At 42.9% G+C, this 20,203-nt stretch overlaps 1 protein-coding gene across 1 annotated transcript in view; it reads right to left on the bottom strand.

Annotated features, from left to right (window-relative positions):
* The window catches only part of B4GALT5 (beta-1,4-galactosyltransferase 5), a 65,982-nt gene that overhangs the window by 14,398 nt on the left and 31,381 nt on the right, over window positions 1–20,203 (bottom strand). Inside the window, exon 2 of the mRNA XM_056844338.1 lies at window positions 3,189–3,323. Within this exon, the coding sequence (XP_056700316.1) occupies window positions 3,189–3,323 (135 nt within the window). The remainder of the gene's footprint in view (window positions 1–3,188; window positions 3,324–20,203) is intronic.

Below are 20,203 nucleotides of genomic sequence, written 5' to 3' on the forward strand. Positions count from 1 at the left end.
GGCACCTGGTTGGCCACTGTGTGAACAGACTGCTGGATTTGATGGGCCTTGGTCTGATCCAGCATGGCTTTTCTTATGTTATTATAATTCAACAGGACAGTGTATTGATCTTTGTGATGATAATTCATTCTCAGTTCTTTTGTTTTTATATCCTGCCTTTCTCCCAAGGATTGCATGACAGCATGCATGGGGGGGGGGGTCCTATTTCTTTTATTCTTCACAACCCAGTATATAAGAATGAACAGGTTCAGGGAGGGCTCAGAAAGTTATAAGGAAAGGCAAAACTACACCTGAAATATAGGTATGGAAACCCCAGGTTCAACGTCTCAGGCAGTCAATGATGGGTGTTCAGGAGGCCTGTATGTTAAGAATTCTAGAGCTCTTTGAAAATCACAAAGTGCCAGAAATGGACAGAAGCAGCAGAATGGCTGTTATAGACTAGAATGCAGAAGGACGATCATCAACTTGTGTTCCAGCCCACCATTTATAAACGTTTTGGCCTGTTTCACTTCTCTCCATAGGGAGAAAAAGGATGAATGTTGTGTGGTTTAGTTAAATGAGAGACCAGCCCATGCCAGAATGCAAAATGAATGGTACATTCCAGCAGCAAAGAACTCTATGGCTACCCCCTCTGCTGCTTAGTAGTTCATGCCAACTTATTTCATATACTCTTCCTAATATAACTCAAAATTTTTCGGGTTTCGGGTTTGGCCGTGACCACTCGGACTCAAAGCCGGGTGAAGGACTCCGCCGTGGCCAACGGACTCCCGGAGGCTTTCCGGGTAAAATTGAACGAAGCCACACTTCAGGAGGAGGGAAGCCAGGTCCTCCCCCAAGCCCTCACCGGTCGAGGGGACCTGTGGTTTCATGGAGAACAGCTTTATGTGCCTGAAACTGTTAGGAGGGAAGTTTTGGAGTTGGTTCATGGGGCAAAAACAGCCGGACATTTTGGGTTCGTCAAGTCTTTGCATTTGCTGCGGTGTCAGTTTTGGTGGCCGGGAATGAGGGCGGATGTGGATCTGTTTGTGCGCAGTTGTCCCACCAGCGCAACCTCGAAAAAACTTATGGGAAAGCCCCCTGGACTCCTGAAACCTCTGGAAGTCCCGTCTGTTCCTTGGGAAGTCATTGCCATGGACTTTATTACGGACCTTCCTCCCAGTCGGGGGAAAACAGTGTTGTGGGTGGTGACGGACTTATTTTCCAAGCAAGTACATTTCGTTCCCTGTTCAGGTTTGCCTTCTGCCCCAAAGTTAGCACGTATGTTCGTTACACACATGATGAAATATCACGGGTTACCACGCAAGGTAATTTCTGACAGGGGGCCACAATTTGTAGTGCAATTTTGGAGAGCCTTCCTGAAATTGATGGGGGTGGAACAAGGTTTGTCTTCACCTTACCATCCTCAAACGGATGGACCAACTGAAAGAGTCAATGCTGTAACTGAATGTTATTTACGCTGTTATGTGAATTACCATCAGGATAATTGGGTTGAATTGTTGCCCTTTGCTGAATATGCTTACAATAATGCTCCCCATTCGTCTACGGGGTTCAGCCCTTTCCAGGTGGTGCATGGCAGAGAGTTTGGGCCTTTTGGGAACACGACCCTTACCCCGGAGGTGGAAGGGACAGGAGAAATCAAAGATTGGGTACACATTGTACAAACCACCTGGCCTTGGCTCCAGAAAAAATTGGAACGAGCTAAAAACAAGTACAAAGAGCAAGCGGATAAACATCGTTCACCTGGGTGGGATCTAAAAGTGGGGGATCAAGTATATCTGTCCACGAAAAATCTACGGTCTTTGCGTCCTAGTAAGAAACTCAGTGAGAAGTATGTAGGTCCCTATCCCATTACCCGGGTGATCAACAAGGTCACGGTGGAATTAGCACTTCCTAAAACACTCAGAGGGATCCACCCAGTGTTTCATATCAGTCTTCTCAAACCCTATACGGCAGCCCCCCACTTTCACCCCGAGCCTGAGCCTGAAGAGCCTACCGTGGGGGGGGGGGACGTACATCTGGAAGTGTCTAAAATTCTGGATTCCAAACTGAAAAGGGGAAAGCTGTTTTATCTGGTTCAGTGGAAACATCTGGGGCCGGCCCATGATGAGTGGGTAGCTGCTCCACATGTGGCGGCCCCTCGGCTGGTTCGTGAGTTTCACAGTGCTTACCCTCTAAAGCCCCAACCTAGCTCAGATGGAGGAGGGGGGTCTTAAGGGGGGCAGAATGTCAGAGGTTGCCTTTTGATGCCTTTGGTTCTTCACTGAATGTCTTCTGAGTTCTCGCCTAGCCATGCTGGGACTGACCCGTATAAGCGGTCAGGCTCCTGACATGAGTTAGGCCAGTGTGCGCGTGCTTGCTTTGATGTTCTTTAGCTCTGTTATTCCCACACCCCGTCCGTTCCCCCTCCCTTGCCTCTGCCTTGAGCGGCTAACGAGCAATGCCGTGTTTAGGCTCTGTATTCCTCCTTCCTGCCAAGCGCCGATATCTAGTCATTTCCCAGGCCGTTTGATTTGCACCTGCAATGTAATCATGCTTTTAAGTTATGCCTAGTAGCCTGGCTCCTCATTAGCAGCTTTAAAACTGCAAGTTGCCTTAGCTTGACCTGTTGCTTCTACAATAAAGTTTACCTGCTTCTGACTTGACTCTCTGAGCGAGTGGCTTTTTGGGAATTGCCCAGGTTGGCTGGAGAACCTGACAAGTGCGTGTTATTTAAATACGACTTAATTACTAACTTAATTACGAACTGATTTAAGTCTGTGCATACTCTGTTTAATACCTTTGCATATAGAGCTGAGTACTGGTTTTTTCTAATTAAATTATATGCAGGCTTATTCCTTCGTACTAACATGACCAGCTGACGCATTAAATCAGTATAAAGCCTTGCCAGGTTGCAATACACACAGTGGCCACTGAGTGAGCAGAGATGGAATCGAAGATTCTGGTTTTGTATTGCATCTTCAGAGGAAAGCAGTACTTCAGTATTTTTACAAATACCTGCTCCAGATGATGCATGTCACCATCTATTCACTATCTCGCAGTAGCTGAAAGCTGTCCCAATGCTTCTGGGGACAGAGCCATCTCAGAATGGCAAATTTCTTCAGTTTCCCCACTGCGCATTCAAACAGTTGAGACTACAGTTCCAGACTAACTTGTCTCCCTCAGGTCTTAAGACATATAAAGATTCATACCTGAATCATTCCCACTGATGTTCCTCTTGGCATAGGCACTGCGGACCACCTGCTCATAAACCTGTGCTCCTATCGTTCTCATGTTTTCACGAATCATGATGCCTTGGGCTTGCATCATGAAGAGGTAGGTGTTCACTGCAAGAAACCAGAAAAAAAAAATATTAGGTAAATCACAACTTTTCTGTGGGAAAAAAATTCTGAACTCTTTTAGGAAGTGCTTCTTTTATAGGGCAACTAGAAAGATGCCCATACCTCCCCCAAACAAAAACTTGTTGCCTACAGTCTCAACAACAGTACTGCAACCGAGAAGCGAATTAAATGAACAAAATTTATTCTTCAGCAGCTGCCAAAACGTCCAGTCAACTTTATCATGGGCATGTACAACCCACATTTGGGATGGAATCCAGCATTTAAAAATACTGATTTCTAGGCATTACAACTGCACAATTGAGACTGAACACAAGGTCAAAGCTGGCCTCTAGTAGTCAGCAGGGGTGATGTTTCAATGCAACCTCACCTACACACTAGTCTCAACAGCTAAAAGAAATATATATATAAAAAGCACTATGATGAATGCTCTTTTTTAGTTTATATAAAGGTCAGAAATATTTGGCACACAAGAGGCTTTTTGAAGTAAAAATTAAAATAGTTTTATTTGTCTCCTTTGAGGGGAATGTAAAGGTGGAGTTAACGAAGTGTTATAACATGAATGTGGCTTTTAACAGAAAAGAACAGGGATGAGGAACGTCTGTTGTTTATATACAAGTGATATTTTGTAATTCATGATGTCTCTAAGGTGGTTCACATACAAGTGTTCATACTTTTATTATGGACTGAGATTGAGTTCTCTTGGCAGTCACTGCTTTGTTTCATAAACCTAAGCTTCTTCAAACACTAGTTCTTACATTGGAGGAGTTAGGAACATATACACAACTTCCTAGTTTTCTTCTTTAAACAGGCCTGGGATCACTCTTATCACTACAGCTATTACCCGTTAAACACGTAGGGCTCGCCCTCTCAGCATTAGAGCTATTTCCTTCTATAACTGGTTGTGGATCCTCCTTGATCCTAAACCAAAGTGTTCCTCTTGCTCCTGAGAAGAATCCTCTACACAATCCTTGCAACTCACTCAGCACCAACTTTGTTCGTCAACAGACCCCCTTCAACAGCCAGTTTTCTAACTGCCATCCTTAGAATTCCATTCGAACTCCATGTCAATCAAGTTGACCGGGACAATTCCTCAGAATGCAGCTGTCCATCACAAGCGCAAACACATGCAAGTCTGTGCAACTTAGCTCAGGTTGCAGATTGTGGCTTTTCTTTAAATGCCACAGTGCAGGTCATTTTGCACAATGCAGAAATCTGTACACATAACTGCATCTTTTAAGGCTGCTTAAACAGCTAATGATCTCACCAACAGAAAGTTAATGAACCATGGGTAGGGAAGAAGGCAATGCACACTTGTAAGTATTAAACAAGACACAGAGGTGCTGCTCTATGTCTTATTCCCCTCCATAACAACACTTATCACATTGTCTTTTCCTGCCAGCAAACTATATTAATTTGGAAAATATCAAGTATGACAATGGCACATCACTTGTACTCTGGAGGCCAGCATGATGTAGTGGTTGGACTAGGACCTGGGAGACCCAAGTTCAAATCCTCACTCTGCCATAGAGACTCACTACTAGGGGCCAGAAACTCTCTCAAGTCTAACCGACTTTTATCAGGTTGTTGAGGATAATATGGAGGAAGAACAGTGCTATAAAGTGTTTCAGGTTCCCATTGGAGACAAAAGCAGAATACCTAAACAAATCTTCAGATGTAACAAAACAGTTTGTTACAGGAACAGGCTTTGCAATTCCTCGGGCACCTGTATGCCCTGCTTCCTTCACATGAAGTTGAGTCTAAAAACATCCTGTAGGATAAAATACTCTATGATTTGTTCTGTTGCCAGCAAACCAGGATTCCAAGCCACTGTGGTTTGGAATCCTGGTTTTGTAAGCAATAGAACAAAACCACCATTTGTTACTGCATCAGGTTTGAGCATCATGTCAAACTGTGGTTTGTTGGGTATGCAAAAGTGTTTGATCTGAGCCATGGGAAGCTCACAAGTTATGACTGAATGTAGCCATCACACTGATATATACTAGAAATGTAAAGGTTCCAGAAATTCTGAAGCCATGGGAAAATATGTTTTCCCCCTATGAATGTAGTAATAGGAAGGGCAGAGTCATATGTACAACACTTTAACTTTCATAAAGTAATATGTTAACATGAAATAATCATAAGTGGTACTGTTTGGTATAAATGCCTTCGTTTCATTCAAACCTGTGTCCAGTGTTAGAGGCAGAGCTTCATGCTACTGTATCTTAAGGTACCAAAGTATACCTGAGCAGCAGAGGTCCATTTCCTGTAACACCTTGTTTCACCTTGACTGCAGCAGTATATGGCACAAAATCTCCCAACTGAAATGCTGGTTTACAGGTTTTAAGAAGCAAATATCACCTACTAAGCTTTCAGGATACTGAGAAATACTTTGGTGAAATAATGTAATGGAATTACTGAAGGCAGAAAAAACCTATAAGTGGGCCAACCCCAGAAGATAATTAATTATTTTTATAAAAAACTGTTAAAGAGCAATGGAAATGTTCACCATTACTCTGAAATATTTAAGAGCAGAATTCTCTAAAAGATATATAAAGAGGAAGAAAGAACACAGCAGCAAGAACTCAGTTATCTTGTGAAGTAACATGTTGGTAAGAGCCTGGTATCCTGGGCAACAGAGATTGATTGCCTAGTACCTACTGGTACTATGAAGTGCTAAACTCCACTATGTATACACTCAATTGGAAAGAACAAAGGGTAGACAGGTTATGCGAGGCTATAAGTCTCACATTCCATTACGTAGTTCTCTTTTAAACTTATTAAGTATATACAAAAGATAAGCTTTCGGCCCCCCAAAAAAACTAGATTTAGGCACCTAAAGTATCCTAATTTTAAACACACACTCCAGCAGCTTCAACACAAACTGTAGCTCCCTTCTACCCCTTGTTATAACAGCTCCTAAATAGTAGGCAACTAAAACACAGATTTAGGTTATATGTTCTCAAAATCATAGAAACTTAAGAGTTGGAAGGTACATCCAGGGTCATCTAGTCCAACACCCTGCATAATGCAGGAAATTCACAACTACCTCCCCCCCACACACCCCAGTGACCCCTACTCCATGCCCAGAAGATGGCAAAAAAACAAACAAACAAAAAACCACCCTCCAGGATCTCTGGCCAATCTGGCCTGGAGGGAAATTTTTTCCTGACCCTAAAGTGGAGATTTTCCTGACAGAGCAGTTCCTCAGTGGAACAGTCTTCCTTGGGAGGTGGTGGGCTCTCCTTTTTTGGAGGTTTTTAAGCAGAGGCTAGATGGTCATCTGACAGCAATGCTGATTCTGTGAATTTAGGCAGATCATGAGAGGGAGGCTAGGAAGGGTTGCGTCAGTGCTTTGCTCTTGTGATCCTTTCTTACAAGCCCAAGGAAATGCCAATCTTCCTAATGTTGAGCCAAAAACTGTTTTGATTTAATTTCAACCCTTTGGTTCTGGCCTGACCTTCTGGGGCAACAGAAAACAACTCCGCACCATCATCTATATGACAGCCTTTCAAGTACTCGTGCTAACAAATTTCTACCAGGTACTGAACAATGACCATTTCCACTCTTCCTTTTACAGCTAGCATTGCCAGTATGTTCTGCTAAGTCTACACCACCACATCCCTTGTGGTCCTTGGATTTTTACATTTTAAGATGCTGAGAGTCAGCTGCTAATTTTTGCACATTGTGTGCTTAGTACATACAGTGAAAGAACAAATCTGTACATGGTCACAAATGAATGGCTTTAGTTGTTTAAAACATTTACACATCTACTTTTCTCCCTAACTGGGGAATATTTATGTCTTCAGCATTTCAACTGCTCACCTGGTACCCATTATAGAGTAAGAATTGCTAATGGGTGACCAAGAAGAGAACATTCTGTAAATTGGAATAGTTCTTTCCTCTATAGCATGCAGTGCTAGGTCCAAAGGTTAGAGGGGCAGGGCTAGATAAATGTTTATGGGCTAGTAGCTTTTGTAGATTTGTTTGCAAATGCTGCATTAGAATTCTTTCAAGTGAAATAGAATTAAAATGTTCAGCTGTTGGTAGAAGATACAGAAATAGAAACTTTCCTGGATGTTACGTCATATTCTGAAAGCTCTTGAAGAATGATTTCACTGCCATCTATTTATAGTTAACTGCCTTACTACTTTTGACTGCTGGGGTACAGGGTTTTTCTCACCCTGGTAGTTAGCTGTAATATGCATGCTGCTTACTTTTTGAGTCCCAAGATTCTAATTAGAGGTTACAAGTGGGGACCCACAAGAAACTTTCCTCCCCTCTCCCCTTCTTCTCTTCCTCTCACTATCCATTCTGCCATCCCTTCTCTTGCTCTTTTCTCTTTTTGCTCCCCTACCCAGCTCTCTCTTTCTGCCCCCACCCCAGGTCTTTCTGCCCCACTACCCCTATTCTCTCTTTCCCTACTCCTGCTCTCTTTCCTCCCCAGCTCTGTCTTTCACTCTCGTCTTCCCCCCTAGCCCCACTCTGGCCAGCTCGCTGGGAGCCGCAGTGAGTCCTCGTTCCCCCTGCCCCATTTTCTCACCAGATCTGCTGTGTTGCTTTCACCACCAATGCCACTGGGTAAGTTGGGGTGGGGGGTTTACCCCCATTTTTTAAAAATCTGATTTTTCTGGAGACCCAGGATGTCCCCCGAGTCTGCCGAAAAACCGGTTGGGGAAAGTGTGCCTTCTATCTGCGGATTTAAGTATCCGCAGGCAGAGGTCACAGTTGAGAATTAGATACGTAGATTCAAAACTCACTGCTTCACCCTGCCAGAGTTGTCCTCTAGACCAAAGTTTTGTGCCTCAATATATTGGAATTTGAGTTGTCATTTTCTAATAAGCTATAGGGTCTCCCCACCTTTTTTCAGTGAATTTGAATCAAGTATCTCAATGTTCCTGAAGCCACCATTCCCTTTCTTTAGATGAATACCAGGTGACTGAGTTTTATTAGCAGTGTGGTGAGATTCTTTTTCTAACTGTACAAACACGCACATTGGTTCCTTGTCATATTTATGTACCTATAAAATCTATTTTATGCTAACTCAGACTTTTTGTTCATCAGTGCTGTTAGTGTATACTGTACTTAAGTATCTTCATGACTGCTAATAAGGGAATATCATTTTTAGGCCTGACACAGAATGGTCAACTACAGAAGTTCTTCAGTGGGCTGAAGGAGTCAATAACTTAAACACTGTTATTAATAGAGTAAAGGGTATTTGAATAAATAGGCCGGAGATGCAATGGCCAGAGAAAGTTGTTAAACTGTCATCAGGATTCAAGGAAACAAATGAAGAGAAATGCCACCAACTACAAAGACTAATGTGTTACTAATTATTCAACCTTTTTATTATGAGCAAGCCAAGGAACTATTTTTCAGGACTACAGCTGAACATCAAAAAACAAAAGTAATGACTACAGGAGAATTACACAACTTTAAGGTTGACAATGAGGAAATTGAAATTGTTCAAGACTTTCTGTTCCTTGGCTGCACCATCAACCAAAAGGGAGACTGCAGCCAAGAAATCAGAAGGAGATTGAGACTGGGAAGGGCAGCCATGAAGGAGCTAGAAAAGATTCTGAAGTGTAAGGATATGTCAATGGCCACCAAGATTAAGTTGATTCATGCCATTGTATTCCCTATTACTATGTGTGGGTGTGAAAGCTGGACAATGAAGAAAGCTGACAGGAAGAAAGTAGACTCCTTTGAAATGTGGAGGAGAGTGTTACGGATACCGTGGACTGCCCAAAAAACAAATCACTGGGTTATAGATCAAATAAAGCCTGAACTGACACTAGAAGCTAAAATGACTAAACTGAGGCGATTGTATTTTGGTCACATTATGAGAAGGCAAGAGTCACTGGAAAAGACAGTCATGCTAGGAAAAGTTGAGGGCAGCAGGAAAAGAGGAAGACCCACCAAGAGATGGATTGACTCAATAAAGGAAGCCACAGCCTTCAATTTGCAAGATCTGAGCAAGGCTGTCAATGATAGGACATTTTGGAGGATTTTCATTCATAGGGTCGCCATGAGTCGGAAGCAACTTGACAGCACTTAACACACACACACAGAACTATTTTAATTGATCCCCAATCTATAACAGTTTAAGTTATAGTGGTTCCTGCAATCAGTTGTAAAAACCATTCCATTAAGAGACTTAGTCCTACACAGCCCTTTTGTAGCACCTTTTCTTCTGTGTAATGGAAATAATCATATTCCATCCTTGAAGTAGGGGAATAAACGGGTATCATAAAGTTGTATAACGGGGTATGCCATGGTTGAGCTTGCAGTTGGAGATCAAATTTCATCCTTTTATATTGTTTGATGAACCCATTGCCAATAATGGAGTACACTCTCATATATAAGCCCACTTTAAGATTTTTTTAAAAATTATTTTTATTAGGGGTTTTGGGGGTACAAAAGATAAAAGGGAAAACAAAAAAGGATTTATAACACTGTCTCGCGAGAACCCCCGTCTCCATTGTTCTTGGAGCCCCATTGTTCTTGGGGCCCCATTTTCATCATTAATAGCATTCTACCATGGTTACATATTGTTCTGGTCAATTCTATATTCAAACCTAAAATTGCCTTTATATTGCCTTTATGTATACTCTACAGATTGATATTAATACTGATTAACTTCCAATAAAGTCTAACATAGTTAATATAAATGAGTAAAAGTAGAACCAAGACATCATTCTAATACACCACATTCTACGTTCATTTATCATAGACCAGATTGTCTTCTATTGTCACCCTTATTTATGTCAAAATCTTTATATTTGGTTTGTAATTCATACTGTGGTTTGGTATTTCGCCACGGCCACAATCTTGTATTCCCCAAATTTATAATCCAAGATTGTTTGATTTGTAATCCACGTGTTTGGTTTATTTTCATCCAGTTTGTAATCCACAGGTTTGCAGCCAAATACTGTTCAGTTTGTAGTCCACGAGTTAAAATTTGTAATCCCCCATATATTTTATGGTTCGGTTTAGTCACTAGCAATCTTTGGTATCAGCCCAAGTTCCATTCCAACTTTATTTTTGGTTTTTAATTAAGTTATTGGTATTTGTCATAGAAAGGTTTCCATTTTTGTTTTTGGTCGTCCGCCATCTTATATTGTATCAGAGCTGAAAGTCTAGACATTGAAGCATACTCATGCATTTTGATAATCCAAAGATTTATTTTTTTGAACCTTCTTCTCCTTCCATTTGGATGCAAATACTATTCTTGCGGCAGTTGTGGCATATTGATATAATTCTTTTTGCATCGGCCTGATTTTTTCTGGAATTATTCCTAACAGAAAATATTTAGCTTGAAACTCAAAGTTGACTTGTAATAGCTCCTGTATTTCTTTGGATATTAATTTCCAATATTTCTGGGTTTTCTTACACATCCACCATTGATGGAAGAATGTTTCTTCCATATCTGAGCACTTCCAACAGTTAGCTTGGTTAGACCTGAACATCTTTTGCAAGTCTTTAGGAGAAGAGTACCATCTGAAAAACATTTTGTACCAGTTCTCTTTGATTGCCTGTGATTTAGAGAATTTGATCTCTACTTTCCAAAGTTTTTCCCAAGTCTCCATTGGAATAATCTCCCCAAAGTTCTGCATCCATTTAATCATGCAGGTTTTAACCTGTTCCAATGATTCCACTTTTAGTAACATTTTGTATATTTTAGACCGAAGGTGGTCTTGTGTTTCAGTAATCATTTGTTCAAAGTCTGTTAGTTTCCTCTGTTTTGCTTCTAATAGATAGTCCGTTTTTAGTGCATGTATTACTTGATGGTAAGTGAACCATGAAATCTTGATGTTTTCAGCTTGTAGTTCTAGGAATGTTTTTATCTGACGATCTCTGAATCAGATCATTATAGGTGAGATAGTCATTTTTTATTCTGCTTGTGAAATCGGTATAAGCCTCAGTTGGTGACATCAAGCCTGGTGGTGAGGGACTAATTAGTCTTTTCAGCGTATTCCAAGTTCTTAAAATTTGGCCGGCCAGACCTTCAGTTTTTTGATCTTGTGGTATTTTTATTTGTTTGTTTGGCCATAGAAGTTGGTGAAATCCAACGTCAAGCCCTGCTTTTTCCAATCTTATGACCCAGTCCTCTGGATGTAGGATCCAATCCACCAGCGATACCAAAGTTGCTGCTTGGTGATATAGCTTGAGATTTGGGAGACCCATAGCTCCCCTGCTCGTGTCGTCTTGTAGGACTGCCAATCTTATTCTTGTTTTTTTCCCATTCCAAATAAATTTGTTAATTTTCTGTTGCCACTTGTGAATTGTTTTTAGGTTAATAAAAATTGGTAAGGTTTGAAATAGAAAGTTTAATCTTGGCATAATATTCATCTTAATGGCTGCCATTCGGCTCATCCATGATATTTGTAGTCTACTCCATCTGGCCAGGTCTTCCTCTATTGTCCTCCATACAGCTTTATAATTTAAATCAAAAAGCGTATCTGAGCCAGTAGGTATTTTGATACCAAGATATTTGACACTTGTCTTAGGTATGCTACATTGAAGTATTTGTTGGATAACTTGTTTTTCCCAATCATCAATGTTATACAGTATATAGTTTGTTTTGGTTTGGTTGAGTTTGTATCCGGAAAAATAACTGAAAGTGTCTATCTGTTGTTCAATTGCAGTCAGAGAAGGTATTGGATTGGAACAAATTAACACCACATCATCCGCATAACTCCTTATTTTGTATTCTTGGTCTTCATATTTTAAACTTTTTATTTCAGGGTCTGCTCTGATCTTATTGGCTAATATCTCCATTGCTAAGTTTAGCAGTAAAGGTGATAGTGGGCAGCCTTGTCTGGTGCCTTTTTGAATCTCTATTCAAATTGCCGTTTATCAATAGCCTAGTATTTTGGTTGGTATATATCGCTTTCATTGCTTTCAAAAACTGGCATCCACAGTTTGTCAACTGGAGCGTTTTCAATAAAAGGTTCCAAGAAACGTTATCGAAAGCTTTTTCTGCATCCAAGTAGATCATTGCTGCCTTTTCTTTCTTTTTTTTTGATATAGTTAATTGTTGCCAGTACCACTCTAACATTGTCTTTGAGTTGTCTTTTAGGGATAAACCCTGTCTGGTCTGTATGTATTAGTCTCGGAATACATCTTTTAAGCCTTTCAGTTAAGACTGAAGCAAAGAATTAGTAATCCACATTCAGAAGCGATATTGGTCTGTACGCCTTCAGATGGTTCTTTTCTTTTTCCTCTTTTGGGATTAGAGATATGTGGGCTTTCTTCCATGTTCCAGGAATTTTCCCTTCATGTAATAAGTCATTATAAATTTTTTGTTAAATGAAGTATCACAATGTTATCTAACTTCTTGTCTGGACCCGGGACCTTGTCTGCTTTCAGTCTCTTGAAAGAGTCTGTTATCTCTTGCACCACTACTTTCTGATTTAAAATTTCCCGATCACCTTCTGTGAATTCTTTTAGGTTTTCTGTTCTAATATATGTCTCCATGTCTGTTTGTGTGGTATCATTATTTTGATAAAGTTCTTTATAAAACCGTCCAAAAACCTCTTGGATATCTTCTTTGTTGCTGGTGGGTTGGCCATTCTTGTAAACCGCAGGAATTCTTCTTTTAGCTGATTCTTTTTTCAAGACATTTGCCAAAAGCCTTCCTGGCTTGTTAGCTTGTTCAAAGTACTTACCGTATATACTCGCGTATAAGCCGAGTTTTTCAGCCCAAAAAAAGGGTTGAAAAATCCCAACTCGGCTTATAAGCGGGTCAATACGGTAGGTGGAAGGAGGGGGGGAACTTATTGCCTCCGCCTCCAGCACGCCTTCCCTTGGGCCAGGAGCGGCCTGTGCAGCCTCCTGCACGCCAGGGGGGCCGCCGCTGCCTCCTCCTCCAGCGTGCTTCCTTGGCCCAGGAGTGGCCTGCAGGAGCAGCCTGCGAGCCGGGGGGGGGCCACCACCGCCATTGCGCTTCCCCAGGCCAGGAGCGGCCTGCAGGGCCTCCTGCGCGCCGGGGGGTGCTGCCGCCACCTCCAGCACGCTTCCCCCGGCCCAGGAGCGGACTGCTGGGCCGCCGCCGCCTCCTCCAGCGCGCTTCCCCTGCCCAGGAGCAGCCTGCAGGAGCGGCCTGCATGCCGGGGGGGTCCGCCACCGCCTCCAGCATGCTTCCCCCGGGCCAGGAGCGGCCTGCATGGCCTCCTGTGTGCCGGGGGGCGCCGCCTACAGCGTGCTTCCCTGGCCCAGGAGCGGCCTGCAAGCCAGGGGGGGCCGCTGCCACCACCGCCGCCTCCAGCGCGCTTCCCCCGGGCCAGGAGCAGCCTGCAAGGCCTCCTGCGCGCCGGGGAGGGGGCGCCTCCGCCTCCAGCGCGCTTCCCCGGCCCAGGAACGGCCTCCAGGAGCGGCCTGCATGCCGGGGGGGCCGCCGCTGCGTCCAGCACGCTTCCCCCGGGCCAGGAGCGGCCTGCAGGGCCGCCGCCGCCACCTCCAGCGCTCTTCCCCGGCCCAGGAGTGGTCTGCAGGAGCGGCCTGCGTGCCGGGGGGCCCGACGCTGCCGCTGCCTCCAGCACGCTTCCCCCGGGCCAGGAGCGGCCTGCAGGGCCTCCTGCGTGCCGGGGGGGTGCCGCCGCCGCCGCTTACAGCGCGCTTCCCCGGCCCAGGAGCGGCCTGTGCGCCGGGGGCCCCCCCACTGCCACCTCCTCCAGCACGCTTCCCTGGGCCAGGAGCAGCCTGCAAGGCCTCCTGCGCGCAGGGGGGAGGCGCCGCCACCGCCTCCAGTGCGCTTCCCCGGGCCAGGAGCGGCCTGCAAGGCCTCCTGCGCACCGGGGGGAGGTGCTGCCGCCGCCGCCTTTTCCAGCACACTTTCCCAGCCCAGGAACGGCCTGCAGGAGCGGCCTGCGCGCCGGGGGGGGGGGCACCGCCGCTGCCTCCTCCAGCGCGCTTCCCCGGCCCAGGAGCGGCCTGCAGGAGCGGCCTGCGCGCCGGAGGGGGGGGGCGCCGCCACCAGTTGATCGACGCCTCTCCCGGTAAGTAGGGGGTTCAGCAGCTCTTCCCCCTCCCCCCCTAGGGGTGGGTTTGTAGGGCACCGGGAGGCCGGGCGGGAGGGCGACCTGGGGGTTGTATTGGCAGACCCTCGGCTTATACGCGGGTGACTAATTTCCCCCCATTTTGGGGGTGAAATTAGGCACCTCGGCTTATACGCGGGTCGGTTTATACACGAGTATATACAGTATGTTTCGTGAACCTAAGTTTTTTATGCATCTCTTCCATTTCAAGACCTTCTATTTCTCTCTTTAATTTAGATATCTTTAACAAATCATGTTTAGACCCTGTCCGCTGATGGTTGTGTCGCGGTTCGGGCCGTTAAGTGCCTACACTCTTAGAATGTACCATTTACTGAGAAATGGAGTTATCTTATTCAGTGAGACACCACTAGACCGGAATCAACGGTTCCTAGAAACTTGTTATTGCTTCTAGGACATCTCTTGAACACGCCAATAAATTTATAATAATGGACAAGAGTAGAAGTATATATAAAAAACACATTTATTTACATTATACAATATATGCTTTTTGGTTGCAAAGCCTTAAAATATCATATAAGGATAGACATCATTAGTCTTAAACATGTTTATGTAGCAAGTAATCATTCACATTCTCTATGCCTCCATAAAGGAGTATTTTAGTCAGAATATACTCATAAAGTATCCTTAGTGCAATGCACCTTCATTCAGAATATAAGGTTACAGAAATCCTGTCAAAATATGGTTAATTCTTTGGAGAAAGATTTGGTTAGAAGCATCCTAACTTAAATCATTCAAAACATCATAACATTTCTGTACAGAAGACACACTATACCTTGCTGTGTCATCTGTGTCACCTGGAGTCCTTTAAAGACTTCTATTAATATTCTTAACTGATCATCATTAAGATCAGGCATTGTGTATGTTCATGCTATGCATGCTCTTTCTAGTTTTAGACAGCAATGCTGAATATATAAATACTATGTGTTAGCTTAAAGCTATTTACAGTCTCTTTGACTGTGCCAATCTGTGTATGTGCATTGTGCATATCTCACAGAGTACAGAGAGTCTCCTTTCCCTTCTCTGGTCTCTTGCTCTGAGGAGGTTCAGAAGTCCCTCTGTTAAGTAGAGGACGTTCTGACACAATCTCAGAGGTCTAGCTATTATCCCTGTATTCAGGATGCTTCTTAGCATTGGTAAGCCAAATAGGCTTAGTCTGTAAGAATCCATAAATCTGATGGACTCTCAGTGTTCCAATACATGGAAAGATCACTGCACTTAGATTCCTATTCAAAGAATAGTAATTCTAAGGGTCTCTATCCTCTTCTAGGAATAGAGCAGTCTCACAAGAAGACTGTAAGTAAGATATGTTGAAATATCCAGATCTTGATATTTCAAGATATCTGAGAACTTCTGTCCACGCAAGGATCAGAGTTTCAATGTTTTACATCTCAAGCCTTTTGAGATGGAGGTGCTATGCCAGACAGCTGCAGTCTGCCAGCCATAGAACTCTAAAATGCAAGCTGGACTGTGGCTGGTATTTATACTATTTCTAGATCCATTAAGAGTGAAGAATGTTCCTTTTCCTTCAGGAACTTCTCTTCCTTAGCCCTCGAAAGGGTACTTTTATTTCCCTTTCGTATCCAAAACCAGGAGCTTAGGTGGCTTCTTTTCCTGTCTTCTGATATCTTATTGTCCAAATATGGACATCCTTCCCTTTCAGTCCTCTGTGCCTAAAGTATAAATCCTTATTTCTGAGTTACATGATCAAGTTACATATTTAATTTCTATACCATCCTCTTCGTTAAGACTATACGCATTAAATGAGACTACTTAGAAATCTGTAGCACAACGTTTAACTATATAACTCATGAAACATAATTTTAGCTGACATTGTCACTTTGCAAAGTGTTTTGTTTACATTAGTTTAGCAGGTTTGCATTCCGGCAAGATTACAGTAGAGCAAGGAAGCATATTATTCTTATCGTTGAGAGAACTATATTTTAAGCACACTTCCAACTATTAATGCACTCTTAGTAGATTAAGATTCTGACATCTGGCAGCTAAGGCAGAAAGATGATTTTTACGCTGCCCCTTCAAGGGCAAGCCAGAGTAACTTTAGTAGTTAGCTTTGATTAGAGCTAACCTTGAGTTGCCTGTCAGCATGACACAGAGTTGCCTGTCAGCATGACACAGAGTTTCATTATACATTACACAAACCTCTGTATGTGTATGATGTGTTTAAGCCCTATATGGAATTAATTCTGCACATGTTCACAAGATACCATGATCATGTCAGAGACTGCTACAGTTGTTTTCCAGCTGTCCTAATTGTAAGTGAAGGTTCTCTAATTTGATATTTACTTGATGCTTCTATGCTGCAAATTTTAACACAGTATAGGGTCATTTTGATTAATGAATAATTAGGGGGGATGCTGTTATGATAGAAGTACAATGGTAAGGAATAAACCTGTTATTAAAAAAGCATACCTCTAAAACTGTAATCTGCTTAGTGGAATGCATATTCCTCTTTCAGTCTACTAAGTAGTGTGTTTAATAGGATTGTATTTGCTTCTGAATCATTGTATCTGTGCTTATGCATTGCCTGTTACCAGGAGTCCCTATTCTTCTTGGCTTATACATTAACACTTATGTTGTAACACTGAGGACAATGTTCGTTTGTTAGAAGTAATTCTTTCTTCTTGATCTGCATGGCTGTTAACATACCACCCTGCAAAGCTCTAAAGGGTTTGAACTATAAATATAACCTGAGTTTTCAAGCCAACCAATCACCAAGGTTTGAAGGACTATCAAGCTAAAACTGAAAAAAATATCTGTACCGACCGGGCCTCCAGAAGGAAGCCCAAATGTTCTTACATTGCTTCTAAAGGATGTTGGAACCGTACAATTAAAGAGCAGAGAAATTAAGTATAGTTACCAGGAGCATTTTATGAGGAAGCCTTGAATGCTTCGAGGCATCTCTCCAGCAATTTAAACTGGCTATTCTTTATCTGTGCTACGTTCTCTATATGGAAGGTTTCAGTTCTGTGTGATTTGGAAAACAGCTTGACATTCTAGTAGCATGTGATTTCTGTCAAGTGGACTCCGGTGTGTTTGATCTGGCAGCTCTCTTGCCTTTTTATCTGTGCACTATCTATCATTTAGAGTTATTAACCGCACAAACTGGATATCACTGCATTTCAGCTACTTATGGATCCTTGGTAGGGTGGGAGAAGCTGGCTATTTTTGGTCTTCTAGTTTAAAGCATGCAGTTATAGGCAGTTACTATGTCAAAAGATTTTTCATCAAGTCTAATAGTTATTGAGGTGAGAAATCTGTGGAGCTGTACTAGGGTTGTTAGGTCCCTCTTCGCCACCGGTGGGAGGTTTTTTTGGGCGGAGCCTGAGGAGGGTGGGGTTTGGGGAGGGGAGGGACTTCAGTGCCATAGAGTCCAATTGCCAAAACAGCCATTTTCTCCAGGTGAACTGGAGAACTGACCTCTATCATCTGGAGATCAGTTGTAATAGCAGGAGATCTTCAGCCGCCACGTGCAGGTTGGCAACCCTAAGCTGTACCACCACATGTTTGAAAGCTCTTCTGTTTAAAAAATTACAGAAATTTAGGTAAACAGGAGGATTCTAGCATAGCTTCTGCAGTTGGTGCCTGGGCTGAAGAACTTCATGTTTACCCTTTCAGAGGGAGCCATATCTCATGCACAGACTGGCAAGCAAGAATGTTATGAAGAGTCTGAGAATATATCCCCTTGTGTATCTAGCAAGTCACAGCAGTCAGACACATTCTGACCCATGATCCCCAAATCTATTAATATCAGGTTATTAATGTTTCATGATTGTAGCTTTGCCTTCCTGACTAAACTATTTTAGCCACTTCTGTCTTCTACCCTGACATGTGTGAAGATTTTTCAGCATAATGGGTTGGATCCTGTGTCTGGAATGAATTAATGGAATAGATCTCTCTGCACCTCCCATCTCTCTGCAGCTCACTGCGCTCAAAAAGCTGCTTTTAAGGATTGAGGGGCCCTTAGACTAGGATACAGCACAGTGGCCTGTAGTGTAGAAATTATCCTGTTTGCTCTTGGGGGTTTGCTTCTGTGAATGGGCTGGGCATTTATGTAGTTTCTCCCTTCTTGTTGCATCCCCAATGTCATATCCTGCTATATCCCCATGACCCTTGAGTACAGCTTGGGTTGCATGCAGACACTGTAAGGGGAAGAGGTCTGTTCTTTCAAATCATTCCATTCTCAGGATCTACCTCATTGTTACTATGTAAGAGAGCTATTCATTAAAAATGTGTTTTGGTGGTTTGGGGGGGGAAAGCAATTTCCATTGAAATTGTGCATGCCACTAGAATGGGGGCTTGTTCTGCTTCTGACAAAATAGAGGTGTTTTTTAAAGAGAACTTTGTGTTTCACCATGTGTGAAAAAAATGCCTTTTTCTGTATAGCTTGAAGTATAAAGTCCCTATCTGCTCCTCGCAGGCCACCACATAGAGCGTTTTGTAGAACATGCCTGGTTGCTGTTTTCAAGTGTGCCATGGAGTGTATGTTCTGCTGTCCTCTTGATAGTCATGAAACTCCCTGCTCAGCCAGCTCTCTTCACTTTGAAAAAGCTACTGGGTGGCACTGTTCTGAAAGGGGTTTGGCTTTCTAGAAATTAACAGGGCCAAGGTAGAAGTTACTTTTAGGAACGGAGGCTTGCAAGGAATGGGGGGCAATCTGAAAACCCCATCCCACCAACATCCAAAAATATCTCTCTCGGGGGTTATCTAATCTATCAATGGCTTAAACAAGCTGAAATTCATGTCAAAAGGAATAAGATTCTGGCCCTCAAGACGGGGGGGGGGGGGACGACTCTTGGAACTTTAATAACCTCACATTCAGAAGGATCAGAAAACACAAATCAAACATGCCACATTTTCAAGTCCCATTATTCCTATTAGAAATTCATGATTTTTAACAATGGATTTAGGATTTATGACTTTGATTGGCAATGGCAGAGACCACTGCTTCACAGGCTAACAGAAAGATTCCTATCAAGAAAGTCAATTTTAATAGAGTTGTAACATGCCAAGAAACTTTTTCCTGAAAATGAACTGCAATAGAAAGGAAAGCATACAGAAGTCTGAGGTTTAAGAAAGGGCAATGTGCTACCACTTACAATCTGGCAGTTAGTACCTTCAGGCAAATATCATGCTAATTGAATCCCAGCCTTGCCAATCAAAATATATACAGACAATTCAACTCCGCCAAACATCCATGTGATCTTTCGATAAAGATTAATTACTGCACGAATGCTACCATTTTATCTGTTCCCTTCAAGCCTTTCTAGACACAAGACATCTACGTGCATTACAGGAACAAGCAAATTGAAGCCATCTAGCTTAGCCCACCTCAAGAACTAGAGATGGTTAGCATGACTTTCAAGCAGAAAGTTTTATAAAATCAAAACTGAACAAAAAATGCAACAAGCTATCTCCAGAAAAATTCTTGCTCAAAGGCCCCATTCTTCAATGCTTTGGAAGCATAGATAGGAAGTATCCATTTCAGTCATTACAGAGGAAAATTTGCAATAGCTCCTCCTCAATCTCAAAGTGCAAGCTGCTACAAAATACATTAACATTTCTCTGCACTCCTTACCTAGCTTGTTCTCACCTCATGAATTGCACATGTTAATCTGTCCAGTCGTTAGTGAGCCTTTATTCTATTTTATTCACTTGGGACTACCTTAATTGGACTCTTCATTTCCTTTCTTAAGGGATTACACTTTATATACAGCAACCTCCCTAGCAGCCAGGTGTCTCAGGTTTCAAGATGATCACCATGCTAGTACCTTTACCAGCACCTGAACAATG

The sequence above is a fragment of the Euleptes europaea genome, chromosome 2, assembly GCF_029931775.1.
Source record: "Euleptes europaea isolate rEulEur1 chromosome 2, rEulEur1.hap1, whole genome shotgun sequence".
Taxonomy (NCBI): Eukaryota; Metazoa; Chordata; class Lepidosauria; order Squamata; family Sphaerodactylidae; genus Euleptes; species Euleptes europaea.